At 36.3% G+C, this 23,079-nt stretch overlaps 3 protein-coding genes across 10 annotated transcripts; 1 reads left to right on the top strand and 2 right to left on the bottom strand.

Annotated features, from left to right (window-relative positions):
• The first annotated feature begins 1,316 nt into the window (after positions 1-1,316).
• On the top strand, positions 1,317-5,486 carry LOC114747977 (surfeit locus protein 1-like). The gene is made up of 4 exons (XM_028936337.1): positions 1,317-1,550; positions 2,444-2,618; positions 3,052-3,335; positions 4,971-5,486. The coding sequence occupies exons 1-4, from the start codon at positions 1,318-1,320 to the stop codon at positions 5,038-5,040; spliced, it is 762 nt and encodes a 253-aa protein (XP_028792170.1). The 5' UTR covers position 1,317; the 3' UTR covers positions 5,041-5,486.
• A 2,280-nt stretch (positions 5,487-7,766) lies between these two features.
• Positions 7,767-15,764, bottom strand: LOC114747928 (uncharacterized). 8 transcript variants are annotated; one of them, XM_028936285.1, is made up of 12 exons: positions 15,152-15,764; positions 14,698-14,955; positions 13,230-13,472; positions 12,857-13,003; positions 11,164-12,578; positions 10,619-10,692; positions 10,267-10,348; positions 10,051-10,176; positions 9,719-9,825; positions 9,075-9,232; positions 8,040-8,296; positions 7,767-8,012 (listed from the first exon to the last, which is right to left on the bottom strand). In XM_028936285.1, exons 1-11 carry the CDS (start codon positions 15,590-15,592, stop codon positions 8,057-8,059), a joined length of 3,291 nt encoding a protein of 1,096 aa, XP_028792118.1. In that variant the 5' UTR covers positions 15,593-15,764; the 3' UTR covers positions 7,767-8,012; positions 8,040-8,056. The 8 variants fall into 8 exon arrangements, with proteins under 8 accessions (XP_028792118.1, XP_028792126.1, XP_028792111.1 ...); XM_028936293.1 differs by having other exon boundaries at positions 7,767-8,015; positions 8,043-8,296; XM_028936278.1 differs by having other exon boundaries at positions 7,767-8,296.
• A 2,359-nt stretch (positions 15,765-18,123) lies between these two features.
• LOC114747909 (uncharacterized) lies at positions 18,124-22,135 on the bottom strand. Its single transcript, XM_028936254.1, has 6 exons — positions 22,037-22,135; positions 21,635-21,766; positions 19,972-20,132; positions 19,461-19,550; positions 19,022-19,180; positions 18,124-18,439 (listed from the first exon to the last, which is right to left on the bottom strand). The coding sequence occupies exons 2-6, from the start codon at positions 21,762-21,764 to the stop codon at positions 18,332-18,334; spliced, it is 648 nt and encodes a 215-aa protein (XP_028792087.1). The 5' UTR covers positions 21,765-21,766; positions 22,037-22,135; the 3' UTR covers positions 18,124-18,331.
• Between the last annotated feature and the right edge of the window lie 944 nt (positions 22,136-23,079).

Genomic DNA, 23,079 nt, shown 5'->3' with positions numbered 1-23,079 from the left:
CCCGCTTTGCGTCGAAACGGCGGGAAATTCGTTCCGGATGACGGAGTCAAGATGAGATCAGTCTCCACTGGCAAATCGCTAGCCAAGCTTCGACGCGGCGGCGCCGGCGGGACATTATCTCATTTCTCGCTACTAAGTGGGTTGCATACGCATCGCCGATTTCGTCCTCCTCCTATTCTTTCAGCTCCGCCGCTTCCGTTGCCTCTTCATCTGGTTTTCAACCATCGCCGCCTTCTTCTGAAATAGAAGGTATGTGCGCTGGTTCATCCGTGATTCTCTACATGCGCTTAACATTGCATTTTTGCCATGCTGAGTTTGTTTGCTTGCAGAGCGTGTCAGAATTTTAAATTTCTTCGCTTATTGGTGCTTTTATTTGCGAAAGGGAAATCCTCTAGGTGGTCAAATGGTTTCTATTCCTACCTGGAGCGATCACATTTGGTCTTGGAACTTGGCAGATTTTCAGAAGACAAGAAGGTGTGGACTCAGTAAACTTATAATCTCTTCTCTATCATGAAAATTTCAAGTTCATTTAGTTGTTTACTCGTTCTATGACTATCCGCAGCAACGTCATAGAAGTGAATGGTGATCTGATGTCTTGCATTGAATTCATGATTGTTCTAGTTTTACTTTTCAATCAGTAGTTCTAAAGCGAATGGCTTACAGATGTTAGAAGCTTGCAAAATGTTCAGAACTAACGGAGATGTAGAAAAAAAATGGAGTGTGTAGAAAAATAGTAAGTGGAATTTATACATAATTACATATTCCTACTCCATGTGTCAAACCGTTCTGTCACCCCAACGGGCGCTTTAATTTGAAAGGATCCAAATTCGAACCAGGACAAGCATCGTATAGATAAGCTTGTGACCTAAGCATGGTTTGGGGCTGACATTTTGTACGAATAATTATTGGTTGTTCGTTGGTCTGAAATTTTAGACTTATCTATGTATTGATTTATTCCAGCTCTCCATTTATAATTCAGGCCCTATAAATTGTAATTTCATCTGCACACACATCAGGAATATTCAGCTCAATGTCACATATTTATTCTGGTTCAAAGGGATTCATAGGCTCATGTTGTGGATTATGCCTTTTTCAGTTCAAATGTCTTGGAGGAATCCATTAAATGATACTATAAGTTTTGAACATTATATGTTTAAAAACTTGCTAAATATTACAGAATGGATTTCTGGATGAATACCTTCCACTTTTGAAGTTTAATTTTCACGAAGTTATAAGATTCCAGATTCCATGTCTTAATATTGGCTAAGCAAATTAGCAAACTGAAAATGATCTCCTCAACCATTGGTAATAGATAAAATGTTGGACTATCGAGAGAAGAGACTGCAGATGGAGCCTTTAAAATTCAGCAGTGCATCTCCATCTGCTGAAGAATTGGATTCTCTAGAATTCAGGAAGGCGGTCTGCAAAGGAGTTTATGATGATAAAAAATCAATCTTTGTGGGTCCACGTTCGAGAAGTATTTCAGGAGTGACTGAAAATGGCTACTATCTTATAACACCTCTTATGCCGGCTCCCAGTTGTCCAGACAGGTACGGCTTTTGTATTGTATATTTAACAAGTTGTTTGGTTTTTAAAATAGACTGGAATGGAAAGGAAATAAAATTTTAAAAAATGGTTTCATAGATGAGAAATATCGTCTGTACCTCTGGGAAAAAAAATTTAATGGGAAAGTAACTGATCACAAATCTTTACAAAATTGATAAATATTGATTATTGAAACGCACGCTCACATAGCATTTAGCTGTACTTTTAAATTGAAGTAAAATGTTGCTGATTCTGCTCAATGGGTAGGTTTGGACTTCTAGAACAGTTCGATTTTAAAAATATGGTAATTTTACACAATACCTTATAATGGATCGTGTGCTAATCAGCACCATTACAGCATGGATTAGAATGCAAATATAACTTAACTAATGGACAGGTTTAGGAAATTGGTATTATTGATAATCTGGATTCCCATGCCTTTGTAATCATATCATCATATATGGAGAATTCTCACGCGAAAAATATTTAAATTTGACTGTTCATATAAGAAGTACAATAACTAACTTTTCTTTAGACTATAACATTTTTGAAACATGTGGTTGCAAATTGCACTTATCCTGAATAACCTTTAAGCTTTTGCTTCTATTGAAAAATTATTCAGATAATTAGATTTGTCTTCTTGTTCTCATTTCATCAACAAGAAACATGCATGCAAACCCACTGTCCCAGTTTAAATGTCTTCAATCTTTTCTAGCACCTGAACTGTAATTCATAATATTTGATGAGGCTTTATTTGTCAGCCGTAGTTTCATTGACAACCTGTCCATATTAAGATATTTTTATTTCGGCAAAGAAGAATCGATCATTTCTTTGTCTTGCTACCTACTGTATTCATTGAAGTGATTCTATTTTTGTACGTTGTTTAATTTTCTTTCAGCGTGAGTTTTCCAGTAATAGTCAACAGAGGATGGGTTCCACGCAGTTGGAGAGATAAGTTTGTTGAAGCTTCTCAAGATGGTGAGCAGTCTTCAGAACGACTCCCCTCTCCATCGCAGGCTGGTGGAACAAAATCCTGGTGGAGATTTTGGTCTAGAAAACCTGATATCACTGAGGTGTTGTCATCATTCTGGATCTAGATCATCTTTTGTTACATGACAGTATCTTAGGAATGAGAAAGACAATATTTTTGGAGAATTATGCCTAAGGACCAAATTTAGAAATCTTATTCATTATATTACTAAGGATCACTAATTGTAAATACTCATTTCCACCTGTAAATTAGTGTTGTTCGAGTTGTATTTCATCATGTGAATGGTAAATATTTGTAGTTTGATTGGTAAATGTGCATTACGTGACTGATAAATTTGAAGGTCTTCTTAATAATTAATTTGTGAATTTGGTCATTCAGTGTAATTCTTCCTAATATTTTAAAACTGAACTTTAAATGTTTTGTTTTATGCCTTCTCCACTCTCCTCCCATAACTGTCCTGTTACCTGATATGACTTGAATTTCTGCACGCCATGTATTGTTGGTGCAACATGCAGGATCATTCCCCTCCTGTCACACCCGTAGAAGTAATCGGAGTAGTTCGTGAAAGTGAGAAACCAAGTATTTTTGTTCCAGCAAATGATCCTGAGTCTTCCCAATGGTTCTATGTTGATGTTCCAGGCATTGCCCGTGCTTGTGGACTCCCAGAAAACACTATCTATCTTGAAGATATTAATGAAAATATCAATCCAAGTAATCCTTACCCTATCCCAAAGGATGTCAACACTTTGATTCGAAGTTCAGTCATGCCTAGAGACCACCTCAATTATACAATGACATGGTATGCAACATTTTTCTCTTTGCCGAATGGATGAATTCGTTGTGTTTAATTGAAGTTTATTGCTCTGACGATATTGAAGTTAACCATTGTTTTAATGTTGGTGCCTTTCCTTGTTTTACTTAAGCCGATGATTGCTTTTTTGGGGTTGACTATATCATCAGTTATAGTACTGGCTTTTATAATCTTGGCAGACAAGATCGTAGGTTGTTTTGAATTGACAACGAAATATTATGTAATTGAAATTAGCTAAGTTAAAATTGGGTATCAGTAGTAGTATCCTGCTGAATCGCTGCTAAGGAATTTTTGTATTGTCAAGGTTGTGTAGATTGTTAGTGATCTTAACTGGAGCATTATCAGCTGTTAAATTTGGTCTGAAACCAAAAAGTGAAGAAAGTATGCCTGTGCAGTAAGAAATCCTTTGGCACTCTTTAGGAGGACCCTGATAGGAAGAATAGAAATTGTGCCATGCAAAGCTTGTATCTCTCATTCTTTTTGGTTTTTCTCTTGGTTTAAAACATCATTGCTAGGAAGCAGGGTGTGCATCTTCCATTGGAAGATCAAGCCTTATGGTTTTTCAGTGATTAGTCAAGCAGTATAGCAGATCATGGCATTATTGTTATTTCCCTTCGGACTTGTTTTCTTTCCTGTCGTGTGCTCTTCTTAAGCCACCATATTATACATCATCTAGTATTGCTTCAGATTTTTCTTCGAATAAAAATTGCTTTGGGGAACACTTCCGCCAAAAAGGGGTCTCAAGATAGTAAAACCTTTTCTGTTGGTATTAATTCTGCTTGAATTTAATTATGTCTAAATTGCAGTTAACCTAATTTGTTAGCAAGCGTACTGCTTCCAATAATGAGCGGCTGATTAGTACACAGATTAGAATTTCATTAGTTTAAACTGCGGTAACTAACAATAATGGAATCAATATCTGAAATTCGGATATTGAAGGTGTGGCCATAGGAAAAATACTTGTTCTGTGAAGTATTGGACAATGGGTTGAGTATTCAGAAGTTGAATTTTAGCACATAGTTCTAAGAAGTTCCATCCTTCCATTTTAAGCATTTAGAACTCTATCACTGAACATAATTTCAAGCCGCTTTGTGTGCTCCATTTTTTCCCCTTGCCTCTAGGCCATAACAATTTCCTGTGTTGATTTTATTCTTCTCTGCCTGGGATGGCTGTATTTCCTATTATCTCTGGGTTTCACCTAATTGTGAGTTTTAATTTATAACGGAATTAAAAATTTTGACACAAAGAAATAGCTTGGAAGTAAGAGACAGTTGAAACGTCTCCGCTAAACTAAATCTCGTTATGAAATCCCTTAATGTCTTTGACTCTGTCATTTCCGTTGTCATCTTTTAATTTTAATTTTATTATTATTATTATTATTATTTTTTTTTATAGTTTCAGAAGTATGACAGTGTTTGGTTTTATCTGACATGTAATGGAGTTTTTCTCTTTGTCATGCATCTCATGACACAAATCTTTAGGATTTTTTTCCCTTGTGCTTGCTGTGTTCTGTGATCACATGGGAATTTTTATATCCGTTCTGGTGAGGCATTCTCATTAGAATGTAGGGGTCCAAAGTACCTTCTAACCATTATAATTTTTTTTCTCTGGATGGGGGAGCAGGTATTCTCTTTCTGCAGCTGTTACATTTATGGCATTTAAGAGACTGAGGCAGAAAAATAAGCGGAGATAACAAAATCGTCACTGCGCATTTCCCAGTAATATGGCATGGTGCATACATCTCCATTCATGTTTTCGCGCTTAAAGTCAGATCTTAACTGAACGGGAATTATTTCCATCTAAGTTCGGTTCAAATGATATCTTCTCAGCCTAGGGTATGGCTCTCGCCCTAAATGATGATAAGATTATGTTTCTTGACACTTATGTTTTACTTAACGATGAGGTGGATGGCGATTAAATTGTTCAGCGGCAACCAAGCCAATTTTCCATCTGAAAATAAAGTATTGTTACTTGTTTTGAGAGGACAAAGTATTAAAAGTAGGAGGTAGCTGAGGAAGTGAGTAGTTGAATCAGTCCCAATCTCAATACTTGATGTTCAATTTTTTTTTCCTATTAAGTTTTGTTCAAACTGAGCTCTTAACATGTCCAGGGTTTGTCAATGGTCATTTTTGGCCATTCCCCTTGCCGGCTGAGTTCAGTGACCTATTTGTGCTGTGCTTACATGATTATGTTTTGTTTTCCCCGTTGGCATGGGATATCATTCTTGTTTCATTGGCTGTGCCTGTCCTTCATTGATGTGGGAATTTTAATTGAGCAGGCTTCGTATGGCACTGCTAAGAGGCGGAAAATTTTATGGGTAATTTTGGAACATTCCAAAAAACATACTTTCATTTTAAGTTGAATCTTCGGTAGCGGTAGAAGTGTAAATTCTGTGGCATGAATCATAGCTAAAGATCTTAAATTTAATGGGAAAATTCACAGGAAAGAAATAGTCACCAAGAAAATTACCGAGAACTCATTATCACATGCTGCTGGCTTATAAAACTTCTATAGTTATACTCTTAGATTGAAATGTATCCAGCATCTTGAATTATATTTCCCAGTACATCCAGTCCTGCATTCTAAATTATTTTGAAGCATAAAATTACATTAAAAAATATTTTAAGATACTGAATCCACCTGAAAAAATAATTTATAGTGCTAGAAAATATTTTAGGCACGTTAGAAAATGCTTTCAGCACTCTTCCTTAAAATCTCATAATTATTTACCCCACATTAATTTGCACTGTTGGTCATCGTCCGTTATTTATTTTCAGCATATTGCTGATTTCAACCATAATCGATTTTAACAAGTTTCCAGGACAAATGGTTACTTCTAAGTTAACATAACTCTATCAGCGCTTAAACTCCATTGGATGCAGCCACCCCCAGCTTATGTGACAAAAATGTAGCAGGGTATAAATAAATATCAAAGATCAAAACTCTGCTTTTTTTTTTTTGTAAAAACATATAATGGGATCATCAAAATAACTTGGATCCTTGCACGCAGGGCTGTGCCAAAAAAACCCAAAACCTGGTTTGCTCGGTCTGACCGCAACAACCCGGTCCCCCCTGGTCTGAAAAAAGCTGCCTGGAAAAAGAAAAAGAAAAAGACTAGGCCAATCGGGTTAGACTAGAAAACCGGGCAAGATTGAGTTTAGGACTAATGCTTCGAACCATTTGGTCTGACCTGGTCCAGGTAGAATTTTTTTTTTTTTTGCCCTCCTTATTTTTTCACCTATGCCATGATTCCTTCTATCCTCCTCTTCCTTTGGCCTCCTCTTCCTTCAACTTGTCGCCGCTATTCCTCTTGACTATCGATCTTCCCTCTACTCTCATCTCTCCATATTCACTCAAACTTCGGTGTTAACGTCAACTTCGCCTCTTTTGTACCCTACATTTCCACTTAGGCTCTAGTGTCGCTACTTGTTAGTCTTTCCCATTCTCCACTTAAGTTTTGGCGTTTCAGCTTCTTCACTCTCTTGGTGATAATTGACCCCATCCTTCTCCATTTTCACTTATAAGTTCAAATTTCACATAGATTTCATATTCATTTTTCAAGTTATCAGACTTTGATTATATCTTGGATAATTTTCATGCTCTTCTATGATAGGTCTGTAGGGGTGGTTTTTGAGACTAAACTCCATTGTTGGTGGTGGTGGAAGAGAGTGAGTGTTGGGAGAAGGGAAGATGAAGATGGGTTCGAAATAGTTTGATGATTGTTGTTCCGTGAACTTGAAGATGGGTTCTTGAGTGTTCACTATTCACCATTCAAATTAGGGAAAAAGGATGAGGGCGTGATGCGCAGAGAAGGAAAAAATTGCATTTTAAAGTATATATTTTTATCAAAAATTTAAAGTTTTTAAATTTTAAAGGAAAAAATTCACCATTCAAAAAATATTTTTATCAAACCATTTTATTTTATTAGAATATAATATGGAAAAATCGGAAAGAAAATGGGTCTACGCCTTTGTATGTATGAGGGGAAAAAATGACAGCCCAGATCCAAATCCAGAGTTTTTTGTATAATCCTTTTTTTTTTAAAGGAAGGAGCAAAGTTTGGTGGACTGGTCGAGTAACCCGACAGACCAAGTCCAACCCGGTCTTTGTCTCGAGTTCTTCAATCAGACTGGACAGGACCTTAGACCAAATATTTCAACCTGGTCATTTTTCAATCAGACTTCAGACTGATGCCAAACCAAGTCTTTGAGCAGCCCTGCTTGCACCTTAGGACATAGGAGTGATAAATGTTAAGCACGAGAGGCGGCAGCTAGATCCCTCAAATATAAAGAATACTAGACTCAGTTACCACGAAAATAAAGAACCCGAGTACAGGAAAAATTACAAATAGCTGGTAATTAGGGATGTACTTCTTGCTCGCCAAATTAGAGGCCAATATTCAAAGAAACAATTGTAACATTCCACAAAGATTGCGATCTTCCTCTTCAATAAATTGGACCAAAAGGAGAGGGGAAGAGGTTAAAGAGCAAGACAAAAATTTGCTGTTTGTACTGTACAACTCTGTACACTGCAATAAATCAAAGAATGACAGCTACGCAGATACAAATTAAAGAATAAAAGGAAAGCAAGCTAGGATCAACTCAACACACCAAGCAACCAACCAAAACATTCAACTTACAGAAAAAGCAAAAAGAAAACTGAAATCAAAAGAATGAAATGAATATGAAACAACAATAAGCAAAAAAGCTTTATGATGTACATCTTACTACCAAAGTAGAGCCCATTTTTTCTCCATGGATTGCCTTCAACAACGACACAAACTTCAACAAATTATCTCTAGAGAACCACTGAAGCTTCAATTTAATAGATCTTGAAATCTGATTTCTGTCATTCACAACATGAAGGTTAGCGTGGGTAGATTGGTGGAATTCTGACATTAGACGTTCCAGAACTAATGTCACGCAGAAGCGCTCTTTAACATCAATAACCTGGAATTAGTCAACATTATGTCATTAAATCATAAATTCCCAGAAAAATGATAGAAGAGTAAGAAGAAAGAACAGGGAAAACACCATACCAAGGAGAGGCGTGACCACGGATGGAGCCAGAAAAAAGTACAGGGGAAAAATCAGAGTTTCTAAATATTTTGACTATAATTTTTTGGGGACAACAGTGTAACATAAGCCTATATATATAGATAGGCCAACAAATTTTTGGGGGGGTTGCCAGTACCTAGCTCCATCCTTGGGTGTGACCAAAGGAAGATGTTTCTTTTTTTTTTTTCTATTTCATTTCCTTTCCCTTTTTTTCCAAATAAAGTACTTAACATTTCATTTTATGCTCGTTTTCTGCCCTGAGAATAAGCCCCAAGACATACAGGAATTATGATGGGGGCAGAAGACATCAAGAATTCAAACCCGGTAGATGTGTGCATTTTAGTGGGTATTTTCTACGTTAAGAACTTCTAAAAGAAAGGCACATGCCTAAATAAATTCAAGGATATTGTGAATTTTAAATCAATTTCACTCCCGAAGCCTACAAAGGCCTCCTGCAATGTCCATAAATTGCTATCTGCAGTAAGTTTTATTACTGAAGCAAATTTGTATACCTGAAGAATGACCTAATTTAAACATGCCAATTTACCAGTTTGACTGAAGAATAAGGGAGATAGAGGGAAAAAAGAAGTGCTGACATTTACCCCACTCAGACAAAGATTCAAAGCACTTATAAATGTAGCCAATACTGTTAAGGAATAACAGAACTTACTGCCTCACAAATGTCAGTAATTAGGCAACAAGAGTCAATTCTGAAATACGGTGATAGAGATGAATCTGAGGAAAATAAGCAGAATTGGGTCACATCCTCAATGCACAAAAGCACATATCCCCCAGTCACAAACAGTGATCTTGAAAGCCATGATTCGTCTGAAGGATAAACAAGTAACAAAAGGTCACCTACTCACCTTTACGTTTGTACACTAATAAGCATGTTTTTACATTGAATTTTTCCATTTGAAGTGACACCATAAGTTTAAACAAATATTTTCAGATCTTGTACTGGTACCACTAAAAACCCGCATAGTATCTAATACCTTTGAGAGGCATTGTTTATATAGCACTCGGAGAACCATGGTTTACCTTACCATAACCATGCACTCACAGTAGTTTATAACGAGAGTGAAGCATTGCTCTAGACAGACATCTAAAAACACAATCTATTTCTCAAATCGGTGTTTTAAACTAGCTTCTAGAAAGTTCCCTTAACATCAGTTTTTAGAGTTCTAGATAAGTTAGTCTTCTGGAAGTTTGGGGTTAAAGTTAACAATATAAAAACCAATAAAGATATACATTGCCAGTAGCATAAAAAGAAAACAAAGCTATAATTTGAAAAGCTTGGAAAAGTAAGCATACCTTTGCCGTTGTTACAACAAGCAAGCACCATTGCATACTGATAAATGCTCAAATTGGAACCACCACATATTTGGTTGTCAAACAATTCAACCTGAACCTGCTCCAAACTGCCATTTATATTTCCAAAACCCAACTCTATATTAAAGCAGGAAAATAATTGACACCAAAAAAAAAAAAAAAGAAGGTAAAATCTATAGCACATTTTTCAGTGAAATCCAAATTAATTCAATACAAATTTGTGTACAAAGTTTTTATTTCAGTTATTTGGACAAAAATATAGGCACACAATCTCAGGTTCGGCGCCAAAAGGTATAGGGCACTACATATATCACCTTCTCATTGAGCATCTATCATTTTCTTCACAAGAACCAGAAAGTTGCAAGGTCTCTAGTAGCTCTCTTGACCTCTGTATGCTCCTTGTAATGAAAAGGTATGTTTCACCACTTTCAAAATTCACCCTGCCAAATCAGTAACATACACTTCAAATGCCATACATTTAAAAAAAATGAACAGTTCTTTAGTTCTTTTGAGCACACAAAGTCACAAACCTTAACACCTGAAGTCCCATCCCAACAAGCACCTCACAAACTTCTTCTGCCTTGTGGCAACTCAATAAACTCAGATGACTTCCTGAACAGCATCAAAAAATGCAGTGCTTAATTGTCTAAGCATGTGAAATATGGATGAGATGTTGATTTTACTAATTTTATGGAAGGTCTGATATGCAGAGAAATGGAATTTGGACTTCTACGTTTAACTCCACTCAACTCCTGTGCCTCAACTAAATCTCCTCCTTAAGAAATCTGAACATGCTTTTAAAGTCTCTAAAGACATTCGAATGAAGATGTGAACTCAAATTGAAGTTCCTCCGCTGAAAAAAGAGAAGGTGCTCAGCCTAACCTGACTCGTCATCAGCATCGGTGATTAGTAGCAAATAGAGCTTCAAATGGCTGCTAAGTATCACTGCAACTTCCCTACACCGGAACAAAGCAACATTACACATGCTATCATGGGAAATCATGCTCTGAAACCATGATGTTCGCAACAACCATGGTTGGAAATTGAATATGAAATGTCAATATAAAATATAAAATCAGTATCAAGTCACACTATCCATAAGCTACAAATAGTAAAACTCATTCTTCAAACTCGGATCAATGCACAAAACCCATACCTGGTTAACATGAAAAGATGACATATATTTTATTAGCAAAAGAATAAATAAGTTACAAGGGTAAACGAATATTGTGGCTACTTAGCAGGTAAAAAGAGTGTTCTCCAAATCCAGTAAAACATGAACAGCTCATGTTTAAAAAGAATGAGATGCCTAATAGATAGAGAGTAGAATGAATAAATATGAGAAATAGTCGGCCAACATCCTATGGAAAGCACATACTTACATACATACATACATAGCGTATTACAGTATAGTTGATGAAGGTTACCTTTCCTGGTAGGTAGAATCCCTCTGAAGGACAGAATTACAGCATACACAACGGCTACAAATTTCATGAGCTTCTGAATCAGCAATATGTGTATTGAAATAAGTAACAATCACATCATTGCCAACTTGGGTAGACAACTCAGAAGCATCATCAGCAGGAAGTATTCTCTTGAAATTTGCAAACGTTTGATCCTTTCCCACAATTTCAGAGCCCTCTGCATGAGAAACTAGCTTACTTTGCTCTTGTTTAAATTCACTTTCATAATGACATGCATTGTCTGAACTCTCTTCTAAGATTGAAATAAATCTTTTCTTGGCTTTCTTTCTGTTTTTTCTAAGCCCTAGCAGATCAGCATGTTGGTTAACAAAACAAGCACTCTCACTGCTGTCAGCACCAGCAGCAAAATCGCTGGAACATTGTTTAGAAGTTTGATCAGCAGAAAAATCAGACGAATGAATGCCATTCTCTCTTCCAGGGCTTTGATAATTAAGAATGTCCTTGGGTAGATTTAGTGATATACGCTCATTAACACCCCTGGTCACATAGTCTTTATTACAGAAATTATCAATTTCAAGCACTGATTGATCATATCCAGAGTAGTCAACTTCACTACAGCTAGTGTTGCTATCAGAAGATGCTACTGAAAAGGAGCCTGCAGAGAGCTGCAAAATTTCCTCCACCAAGTTTTGCCGACGTTGAAGGAGGTCTTCTTGAAAGTGAGGAGGAGATGAGGGGCAAACAGATGAGTGAGTTCCAGATATGTCATCAATTGTTGTCAGTGGCGATAAGTCACCTTTTTCAGCCATTCTATGTGCTTCTTGATTAGTATAGGTATCAAAATGGGAACCTCTAGAGCGTGAGAATGCACTACTAATCCCTTTCAAGGAATGAGATTTAAGATGGTCCTGATCCACTCCCCCTAAGTCATTAAGAGAAGCCCCACTAGCATTACCAAGCAAACCTCTACTTTCAAAGTAATGCTGACTAAGAACACTAGCAGAAGTATCTACAAAAGAACTATCAGACTCTACAATATTCAAACTACTTTCATCTCCAGAGGCTAGAACAGAGTCAGAGGCATATCTTGAGACTTCAACTGTTTGCCCCTGGTCTGGCCTCTTTTTTATATTCTCTCTCCGAGGATGCAATTTAGGTTTTCCTTCTTTGCTGCTTTCCACAAATCTACCAGAATCAATATCCATCCACTCCTTAAATTCCCGCAACCAAAGAATAGAACGCTCTTTCTTCATATGCTCAACTTTATTCATTAAATCCACTATTTCAGCTTCACCATCAGATAAATCACAATCATCTCGACTTCGAGCATCATTCCCACATGACACAGACTCCTCGTCAGACAATATGCTAGTGATATCCTCTTCATTCTCAATACAGGCAAGACGTGAAGCTTTCCTCTGCTTGTTCAAAAAAAACAGAAAGAAAAAGGAAAACCGTAATAAAGTGGAATGTTCATCTCCATATAGGCCAAAACTGATATTAATTATTTTTCAAAAGAAAATGAGACACATATCCCATAAAACTGATCTCTCAAGTCTCACCTTCATTTTAGAAACGTGAGCATTTAGCACCAAGCTTAAAATGAAATAAAAACTTGAGTTGACAATTTTCATTTATACAAATATAGAATCATATTGCCCAAAGAAATACACAAACAAATTCACTATTTACCTACCCTTCTATTTAATGTTTCCTGCTCTGCATCCTCATCTTTTGCAGGCAAATAAACCCCAAAGCTGGAAGGTCTCCTATGCTTGCTGGCAATAATTAGTCGTCTCTTCCAATAATCTTTGGTATTAATTTCCTTGTCATCTAATTTCAGCTAATCAGCACATAAAAGAACAGATTGAAATTTAATGAGAATAAAGCCAGTAGGTGAATATGCTCAAGTACAGAGATACTTCAAGCATCATAAGTTAATAATAACTAAAGAAGAAACCATGAGTAGAAAAAAAATTCCAAAATGAAATATTACATGAAACAGATAAGACAGATAGACACTTTAACATGTATACTTATTACTTGCGTATACTCAAACCATAACTTACTTTTTCAGGGAAGGTGAAGAAGCTGAATACTTGTGCCCTATACCATCGAGCACAGCACAAAGGATTTCCTTCCAGCCACAAGCTTTGAAGAACCGGAAGCCCAGTGAGGAACTGTAGCTCTGAAAAATTGGAAATAATATTGTAGGAAACGTCAAGTCCTTCAAGTGACTTCAACTTCTCAATCCCACGCAAAGTAGTTAGTGCATTGTTTCTCAAGACTAGTTTAACAATATGAAAGGAAACCTGAATGATCCAACAAAAATGGTATGAGCCCAGAGCCAATCCCCAAATAAAGGGTATGCATTAAAAGCAAAGGTTAAAGAATTTCTCCAACAAATTTCTTCCAACAGGAAGCAATATAAGTAAATGTCTAGCAGAACTAACATACTTTATAATTTAACAGGTCTTTTAAGTTGTTTCATATCCATCTCCAAGAACGATAGTCTTGGACCAACAGTCTTCTATTTTCAAACCCCAAACATCAACATATATTCCATCAATACTGTATCCACAATAATATTATCTTAAGAAAACCTAGTTGTTCTTTACATGCACAGTGAAATTACAAGTGATATCATTACTTTCAACATCCAGAAACCCGATCAAATTGCGGAATTGAAAGAAGATTCTCAAAATAAATATAGCCGGGGAACATTTTGTTCACTCAAAAGATCCGACAGAAGTAATGACCCAACAAAAGAGCTAATCAAAATGGAAAGACTAGCACCATTTCTACTCTACTGTGTGGTGGCATGTTCAAATCCACTCCATGTATGCTTATACCCAATGTGATCAACATGGAAACAAAGGATATATCATACAACCCTTCCAGTAATTTCCTTTTTCCCACTGTAATGATATTCTGAATTCATGGTGCATTTGCAAGTTTTATTTTTCCAACTCAGCAAGATTGAAAGCCCGTCATCGTGCCAGTACGCAATCAGGTTGACCCCTGAATACTCTCAATAACATCCAATGGCAGACCAATCCCACTTTGTTCAACCTTTTCCACGTCCTAAGAGATTCATAATTTCTCAACTAGATTATCCATCATGAGGTTGACAGCAGCTCAACCTCATTATGAAATAGAGAAACACATCCCCAAGTTAGAGCATCAAATTGAATAAAACTTTCCTGGGAAGATATCTAAATTCCATCAGTTGAAAACAACTTGACTCTCCCCGCCCCAACGATTAAACAAAAAACAGAGGAATTACAAGGGTCCTGTTGAAGTTGCCGACGATGAATGTTTGCTGTTAAGTTTCAAATACGATTAAACGAAAAGTAAAACTAAAAACGCCCTCAGGTTACCATAATACTAAAACATTTCACCATTCACTTTCATACCTATATCCTATAGAAAAACAAGATATTAATATTTATAACGAGCACCAGACTGCCTTCCACAGAAACCACGCATAGATTTCTCCATGCAATCATCAAGAAAATAAATATTTTCACCAAGTACCTCATTGAAAGGCGCAATTGTTCTCAGGTGATTGAAACCAAGGTCCAAGTGCTTCAATTTTGTACACTTACGAAGATTATCTACCTTAGCAAACTTGTTCCTGCTAAGGTCAAGCGTTTCAACTGCAGGAAGAAGCTGCAAAGACTCATCCATGAGAACCAAACCATTGCATGCACAAGAGACAAACGACAACCGGTTCCACTGCGGAGAATTCTTAATTTCCGCTATCCTGCTTGCAAATATATGCCGCAGCGCATCCTAGCATATAGGAAATTCCAACATTCAATCCACTATGACGAAAAGAAATTACACATAATGAGATAATTATCAACTTTCTAACGCAGAAGCACTTGAAATGGGAAACAAGTACACTTTACAAGTAATAGCCATGAAAATAGTCTATGCTTCATAGAATTCAGAACGGGGGGCGGGGCAGAGAAATGAGCAAGCAAACCGTGGAATTATGACAAATGATTTTCTCGAGTGTGTGCCTTAGCTCAAGCAACCCTTTAGCCGCCGAAGTGGACAAGTCACTTCCCCGGAGCTCCAACACTTTCAACCGCCCAAAAGACAAGAAAGACAAGGGCGTGGGATCCCTGGCAGGCGGTGGCAAGACAGAAACAACTTTCAGCGAGGTAAGAAGGCGAAGAATCCGACGGAGTTGCTCCAGAGCGCGGTGATCACCGAGGTCGGAGACATAAGCTCGCAAATAGTCAACAGGTGCCCCGGCAAGAAGGCTCTCAACCTCATGCAAGGCCTCAAGCCTAGATTGAACATAGTGAAGCCCAGCGGGGTTAAGCTTCAACACCAGAGTTCCTTCAATCAGAGGACCAGCTTGTTCGTCCACGAACTTCACCAACTTCTCCAGGTACCGATCTCCAGTTGCAATCGCCATTTCAATACAGAGAGGAGTCAATCCAATCCCTTGAGACCTCAAGGTCGAATCAGGGTTTTGGGATAGAAAACAGAACCCGCCAACTCCATGGGAAAGACTTGTGCAAAGTGAAACATAGACAAAAAGAGAGAGATGCAGAAGAACGGATGGAAATAACTACGCAGAGAGAACAGAGAACTCTAGGGGCGAAAGAATTTCACAACAAAAATGGGAGGAGTGAGAGAAAAAATGGTGGTTTGGGAGGGATCGACGAAAAGGAAGAAACGGCCATGGGTACGGCTTTTGAGGGTGATAGAGAAAGAGAGAGGCTAGGGATGTGATGTAATGTAACGTAATCATTAAGTCAAGCAGAGGGCATCTCATCAAAGATTCAAGATCATCATCATCATCAGGAATTAGTCAATTGATGGGAGACCTCATTGTAACAGTGAATATTTTTATTACTGTAATGAAAATTTATTAGTGCTCTGAATCTATTAACAATAACAAGTTATTTTCAGTGTATTTTATATAAATTAAAAAAATCTTAAATTTTATTATTCTGATTTAAAATTTAATAATTTAATAATTTTATGTTTTTTAATATACATTATTTTTAATACAAGCAAAATTAAAATAATAATAAATAAGAAATAAAATTATATATTTATATAAAAGAATTTTTTGATATCCTATAAATAGGATAAAAAATATGTTGCCTAAATAGGAGTAAATCTTTCAAACATAAAATTAAGAATTCAAGAATTGTGGTAAAGGACACGTGGCAAGCATGCATTCTCCTAAGTGCCCATACGCCGCATGTTCAGTTTCTTTACTCCCGAGGACAGGTACCATACAATCTTTCTAGCCATCAACGTACAAGTCTATTGTTACAAATAGAAAAATAAAAATTAAAAAATATGCACAACATATTATATTTCTTCTTTAATTTTGTAACATGGGCATCAAACTAAATTTTGCGATGAAACTAGATTTCTTTCTATATTATGATGTATGAGTTGGACAATAAATTAAAAACTACTAACATTTAGCTTAGAAATGTGTAAAAAATTGAAGAAATTAAGCTACGATGGCACGAAATCTATTTATTGCTTATAAATACTTCAATTTTATAGGTTTTATATTATGTATTAATATTGATGTTATGTTGACCTATTGTTTTTCAACTTCCATAACTTCGATTTCTATTGATTGTAAAAAATGGATCGGTTTGAAATATAAGATAGTAGTATGGTTTAAAAAAAAAAAAAGAAATATGTAAGATAGTAGTAGTAATTATTAAATAGACAGATTGTGGGGAGCAAGGGCCAGATCTATTACTAAGGCCGCATCACGTGCCCTTGCTGCTGCAGGCGCTACTAACCAACATGTGCCACCCTGTACAATGATTTTCAAGTCCCAAATGACAGTTGGCTTTTAGCAAATTCCACAAGTTTCCAAATAAATAAATAAATAATAATACCTTCCCGATATTGTTCTTTTCCTCCCTGTTTTCTTCTGCTTTCTTCCAAAATTGCAAAAGAGTACTTCCTCTACTTGGAAGCACTTGTTGGACCAACCACTCCGTTGGAAGTTGTTCTCCATTTTGTTGACTATCTTAAAGAGAGAGAGATTCTTTCATCCTATTCAAACATTTTTCCAATTAAAATCAAAGACATAAAAAAAATTTTGAATCAATTTTTTTTTTTTGATAAAATTTAACTACTTGTTTCTTATTCTATTTGCTTGTATTCTTGGCGCGCGCCCAGGAATTTGAATGGTCTCTTCTGTTGGTAGTTTGGGCCTTGAATATGGATAAGCATGAAGCTACCATAAAGAAAATCCGTTAACGCAGTTTATTTATTTATTTATTTATTCTTGGCCTTACATTCTTAAAAAATTTGCATGCTTTTGTTCAATTATTGCTTGAGGTGCCCACTACACCTGGCTTTTCAGGGACGTATGAATATATGCTGAAGGTGAAGTGTGGTATCAAATTATGAAGTAGCAACAATTTCGACCTCTGGACTGTCATTATCAGAAAATGGAGGGCTATAAGTCACTTTCTCATAACACAATCATAGAGGAACATATTCAGGCCAAAAAGAAAAAGAAAAAACATCATTGAGGAGCATCAAATATTACCTTTACTTCATCACACAAGAATTTCAATTCCACGATTGTTCCCACTTGCCCTTCCCTGTTTTGCATGTGCCTGCTTACGACAGCTATCGAGTGCTATTGCAGACATCAGAGCAAAGAGTTCTTCTGAACTCTGGCTTCTCACAGAAACCACCATTGTGGAGAAAGAATGCAGATGAAGAAATTACTTCAAATTGTTGCATAGTAGGGACTATTGGGATGGGTGTGTGCGATGGGTGGATATGCGATCCCCCTCTCCTAATTGTTAAATTTAAAAAAAAAAAACAGTGAAATTTATATAGTAAAAAATTTCTCGTGGCTTAAGATGTGGAGAACGGACAGAAAATATGTGAACAAAGCAAAGATAAAGGGCAACCTTGCCACTTGCGTCCTCCATCATTGCTAGAATATGCAATGTAAAGCAATATAATCCTTCATAACTTTCAGGATTTCTTACGTATGGGAATTTCTTACAATGGATTTCGAAAGTTAATCCATTTTTCATGTCTGTGGGTATGTGAAGCAGGCATAACCAAAATCCATCTGAACTAGGTTGTCCATACAGCTTAAAATTACAGCCCCAATTTCTGCGGTAAAAGTTTACTTTATATATACAGACTAGTTACTTCGATTCACCTGTTCTCCACCAGCGCTGCGTCTCTTCTCTTCCTCAACTTGTTCAAGTAGTGCTTCTAGCTCTGCTTCTGTTAGGCCCTCTAATCTTTTCTGCGGATTCAGAGGTTACAACATGAATACATGAGATTCAGTTTTGAGTCATTTGTGGACAGGGAAAAATTCTGGGTCATCATCCAGAAAAGTAAAATATAAGTGAAATCTCATCCAAGGGAGTGCTACTGTTTTCAGATTGATATTTGTCAACAATAACTGAAGATATATCCAACATCCAATCATCTTATTACAAAGACATATCAAGACTGTAAAGAAACTAATAAGAAGCCGGGAATTCACTCATCTTAGTCCCTAGCACAACAAAGTAACACAATTTTCCACATTCATGAACAGGGCTTGCGGCTTCATTAATCTAAGCACAGAACGGTTTAAAAATAACTTACCATAAATTGCAACATGCTTCAAATGACGAATAAAAATCAACGAGAAGTGCCAAAGAAAATTTAACTAGCACATAATTATACACTATGTTGTGCGATGTAATCGGGAGGTAGCAAATTAGACTAATGAAGTAGACAATCAATACCAGATATGCAATTGAAGACCTTATCTTGTGGCAAATCATATGTCTTAGCTAGAAACAATAGAAAAAAGAGAAGCTCTCGTCATGTTGTCTACCTCCATCACTTTGTATTCATAGTCCCGTAATTGTTGAGCGTATGTCATCTCCTTGTTTGAAACTCTAAAGATATATGTTGAGATCCATCCAACTGTGAGTCCCAAAACCAGTACCAACTGAACCACATTCCCAGCTTGCAGTGGATCCACTCCTACAAACTGCATAAAACATGGCAAAAATAGTTTCCAGAGTAGGATCAATGTGTTATTGCTGACATGGTCTCCATCATATCAAAGGAGAAAACAATTATAGGAATCAACAAGTCACACTGCAAGTTTAATTATTTCATAATGCATCTGATTTATTTGTCAAGAGCCATCTAAATACAATCTCATTCTTATACCAGAGCTGTGGGGTTGAAGGAAGTCATGGGATAAGATAAGATGGAAAATGCATACCAATGATTGCATTACAGGAGGAGCACAAAAAAGAAGGTACCTCTAATCCACTTTTTAAGCCAATGCCTAGGACAGTAACTCCAAGCCCAATTAATAGAACATCCTTTCTCGTATATCCAAATGGTGTCTTCTGTAAGATGCAAAAGATATAAGTACAATTTGTCATTCCAAAATTTACTAGTTAAATAATGGGAGGTTGCAAAGTAACTAGATCATTTCAATTTGAGTATTATGTGATTAAAATAACAATCGTCTTCTATGAACCAAGTGTTCATCCCATTTTCCATGTATTGATCCTATTTCAACAATCAACACAAAACCATTATTACATCACATGGAAATTGCACGGGACGACCCCCGCTTAACAATTTGAACAAATATGGAAGGCAATACTCTAGACCCAATTCTTGTAGATATACAAGGCAGAGGAGAAGCCTCCAAGGAAATATAGTTATGCTCACTTTCATCCATCTAAAAAGGATGAATTACTATGCCAGTGGCCATATTCAGTCAAGTGTCACAGGAGAACCATTGTAGTTTTTGATACATGCCTCTGTCTGATTAGATGGGGCATCATCACTTCCACTACAATTTAAAGAACTGCCACTTCTGGGGACAAAGAAGCCCTCATTCTTCATAAAATTCCCACTAAAGCTCTTTTCTGATGAAGAAAAAAACTTCTTTCCATACAAGCATCGAGAAATTATTGTTCCTGAAATGTTTCAGTTTAAAAAGTGTCATAATCAGAGATACAGAAAGTCCTCTAAGAGAAGAAATCATAATCAGTGAAGAAAATGTGATGTTCCATTCATAAAAAATCTAGAATAGACACTAACACTTGGCAGGTCGTCAAGTTCAACACAATCGAATGCTACGGCATTACAGGTCAACCAACTCTCAAATAAGTCATGATTGCTTGTGAATCATTCAAAATGTTAAGCATTCAAGCTAATAGTACAAATGTTCCAAAAATTTAGCTCCTTACCATTATTTCTCAATGTCCATACCTGGCCAACAGATAGACTTTCAATCAAGATTGTTGCACACCTAATTATATAATCACAAGTATAATGCCTTTTCCAGTAGTCTAGACTCTAAGATTCCCTTTAGAACAGTCTAAGAATATTTTCAACTAAAGGAAGTTCAGTTTTCTATAATATCCCATATTATTCTACTCATTACCGTTTGATAGAGTTGATTTTCCTTTTTGGCACGGAGGTACAAAATGCTATCAATTATTACAATAAACAACAGGAGAGAAATCTTATACATTATGCATAAATAAATGGGAAAATTACAGTTCACTTCCTGGTGACAAACACCATATCGTGCATATATAATTTGTCGTATTGTATCTACGGTAAGGGAATATCAGTTAACAGGCACTGGCAATTTAAACTCATATGAAGATGAATGTCAAGGATATTTTAGTAATTTGACGTGGCTAAAATTGAATTTGACAGCCAATTTAGACTGTAGGGGTCTTATTCTATAGTTCTAGTGGTACTAATGTATCATGAGAAAATTGCAACTTTTTATAGATAGGGATGAACATTACACTTGGAAGCAAGAGGTCAAGGAATCCCTGCCATTTACATGGAATTCACATCTTATCACTATACTTATCATCTTTTTCCCTTTTTTACTTTTTTGGTCTCCTCTCTTCGAATATATCATATATATATATATATATATATATATATATAATGATACTCACTTTCGTGAATGCAGGTGATTCAGGTTATTGGAATCCCTTTCATGCATGCATACCTTCAATAGCGAATGACACCAAAGAATGTGACTACGTACTGGAATTCATATTATTATGACATAATTCTTTTCTTTTCTCTCAATTTCTCTCTTGAATACACGAAAAAAGTGGATGTAGGCAAGGCAATACAATGTTTTTAAAATTTAATAAAAATACAGCAGGGTGACTGAATTGCTTTCGTGAAAGTCTTCGAACTCCACAATTCACATTGTTTTGGAGAAAGATGCCCCTTAGACCACAAAATTGAGGCACCACAAGTAATTGAAGAATAAGGCAAGAACCAATCGCCACACCTAAAATGAAGTATCTGAAGTATGAAAATAGTAGCCTACTTCATTGCTTCTCATGTTCAAAAGAAGTCGGTTTCAAATGGAACTGCCCAAAATTTGTACTACTTTACAAACCCAACACAACATTAAACAATAAGTAATTAAGTAACTGACCTCTCCTGAAACATCTAGACGCTGTTCTTCCGGGATGCAAGTAGGGCAAAGCAGAAATTCCCGCATAGGGAATCGCTGTTTTTTCTAATAAAATGCGGCAAGTCGCATTGCCGTGTGGAACAGAAGCCATTCCTGTCAACAATACCGATCACTTTTTTAAAGAAAATTTACTCATGTGCACCAACGAACTATATCGCTAAATTCCAACTGAAGTCAATGAAGAAAAATTAACTCAAAAGGCAGCCTTAGCTCAAACATAGCTTTGTAGTTGCTTTAGAGAGTAACGAGTATTAATTAATTCATCCAACGAAAAAGGGGGAAAAAAAAAAACAGTAATTATGGAAACAAGCATGGAATCAAATATGGGAAAGCATAAAGCACAAACATTTACGAAGGGATTACCTGGCGGAGCGAGTGGAAGCAACCGCAGAGATGAGTGGAGGCCGTTAATGCAGTGGAGATGAGGTATTTCGTTAATCTCTCTTTGCACGCCCGTCAACGTGTCCGTCTCGGCTCAGTTGGGTCCCACTAGAAATAGGGGAAATGGCACTAAAGTCCTGCAAAAGGGTAAATAATTAGAATCTGAAATACGACTGCACAATTAGGAAAATTAATTTCTGGTTTGGAATTGATGTGCAGGGGTTTCAAGTCTTTCTAATAAGAGAGAATTATAACCAAATCTCACATTAAAAAAATTACTAAAAGATCTTAATAATATCCTGAACAGTCTATAATACCAAGTCTTATCATAGAAAATAACAACTTCTGAGATATATTTTGTAATTTTTTTCCTTCCATAAAACTTGATTGTAATTCTCCTTTCTAATAATGGTAGACTTTTTGCTAATACGTGGTTTCTTTCTTCTACCATCATGAGCTTGAATTGGCTATGAAAATGTCCAAATTTGACGGTTTTAAAATTAAAAATCAACTTTGATTCGTTATACTAGTCCATTTTACAAGGACTAGACTCAATTTCTGTTAATAAAAATAATTTGGATGTCATGATTTTTTATATGTATAAACTCTGAGATTTTGACATGACCTAATTTATAATTTTATTGTATCCTTGCATCTTTTATACGTGGGCTTACAATTCCCCCGGGGGGGGGGGAGAAAGACAAGTTGATCCGTTTATCTTATGGAGTAGTTCCAGGGAGTTTATGGGGTCTTGCTCTGAATGGCACAAAAGCCCAAAGGTTCCAAGTTAGGCCCAAAAATACAAGCCGAAACACATAGATCATTCCTTTTCTTTTTTGATTGGATCATTCTCAATATACATAATTTGGCCCAAAAAAAATCTTTTTTTTAGTATGTGTTTTTCAAAAATCGATAGGAGGATACTATTTTGGCCCAAAAAAAGGAGAATACTACTCTTATACGAAAAAATTGACAAAGTTATCTCAATATATTAATGTAAAATTTAAGTAACATCAAATTTTGAC

The sequence above is a fragment of the Neltuma alba genome, unplaced genomic scaffold, assembly GCF_004799145.2.
Source record: "Neltuma alba isolate B1F8T4 unplaced genomic scaffold, ASM479914v2 tig00000910_pilon, whole genome shotgun sequence".
Lineage (NCBI taxonomy): Eukaryota > Viridiplantae > Streptophyta > Magnoliopsida > Fabales > Fabaceae > Neltuma > Neltuma alba.
This window is presented reverse-complemented; position numbering and strand designations above follow the sequence as displayed.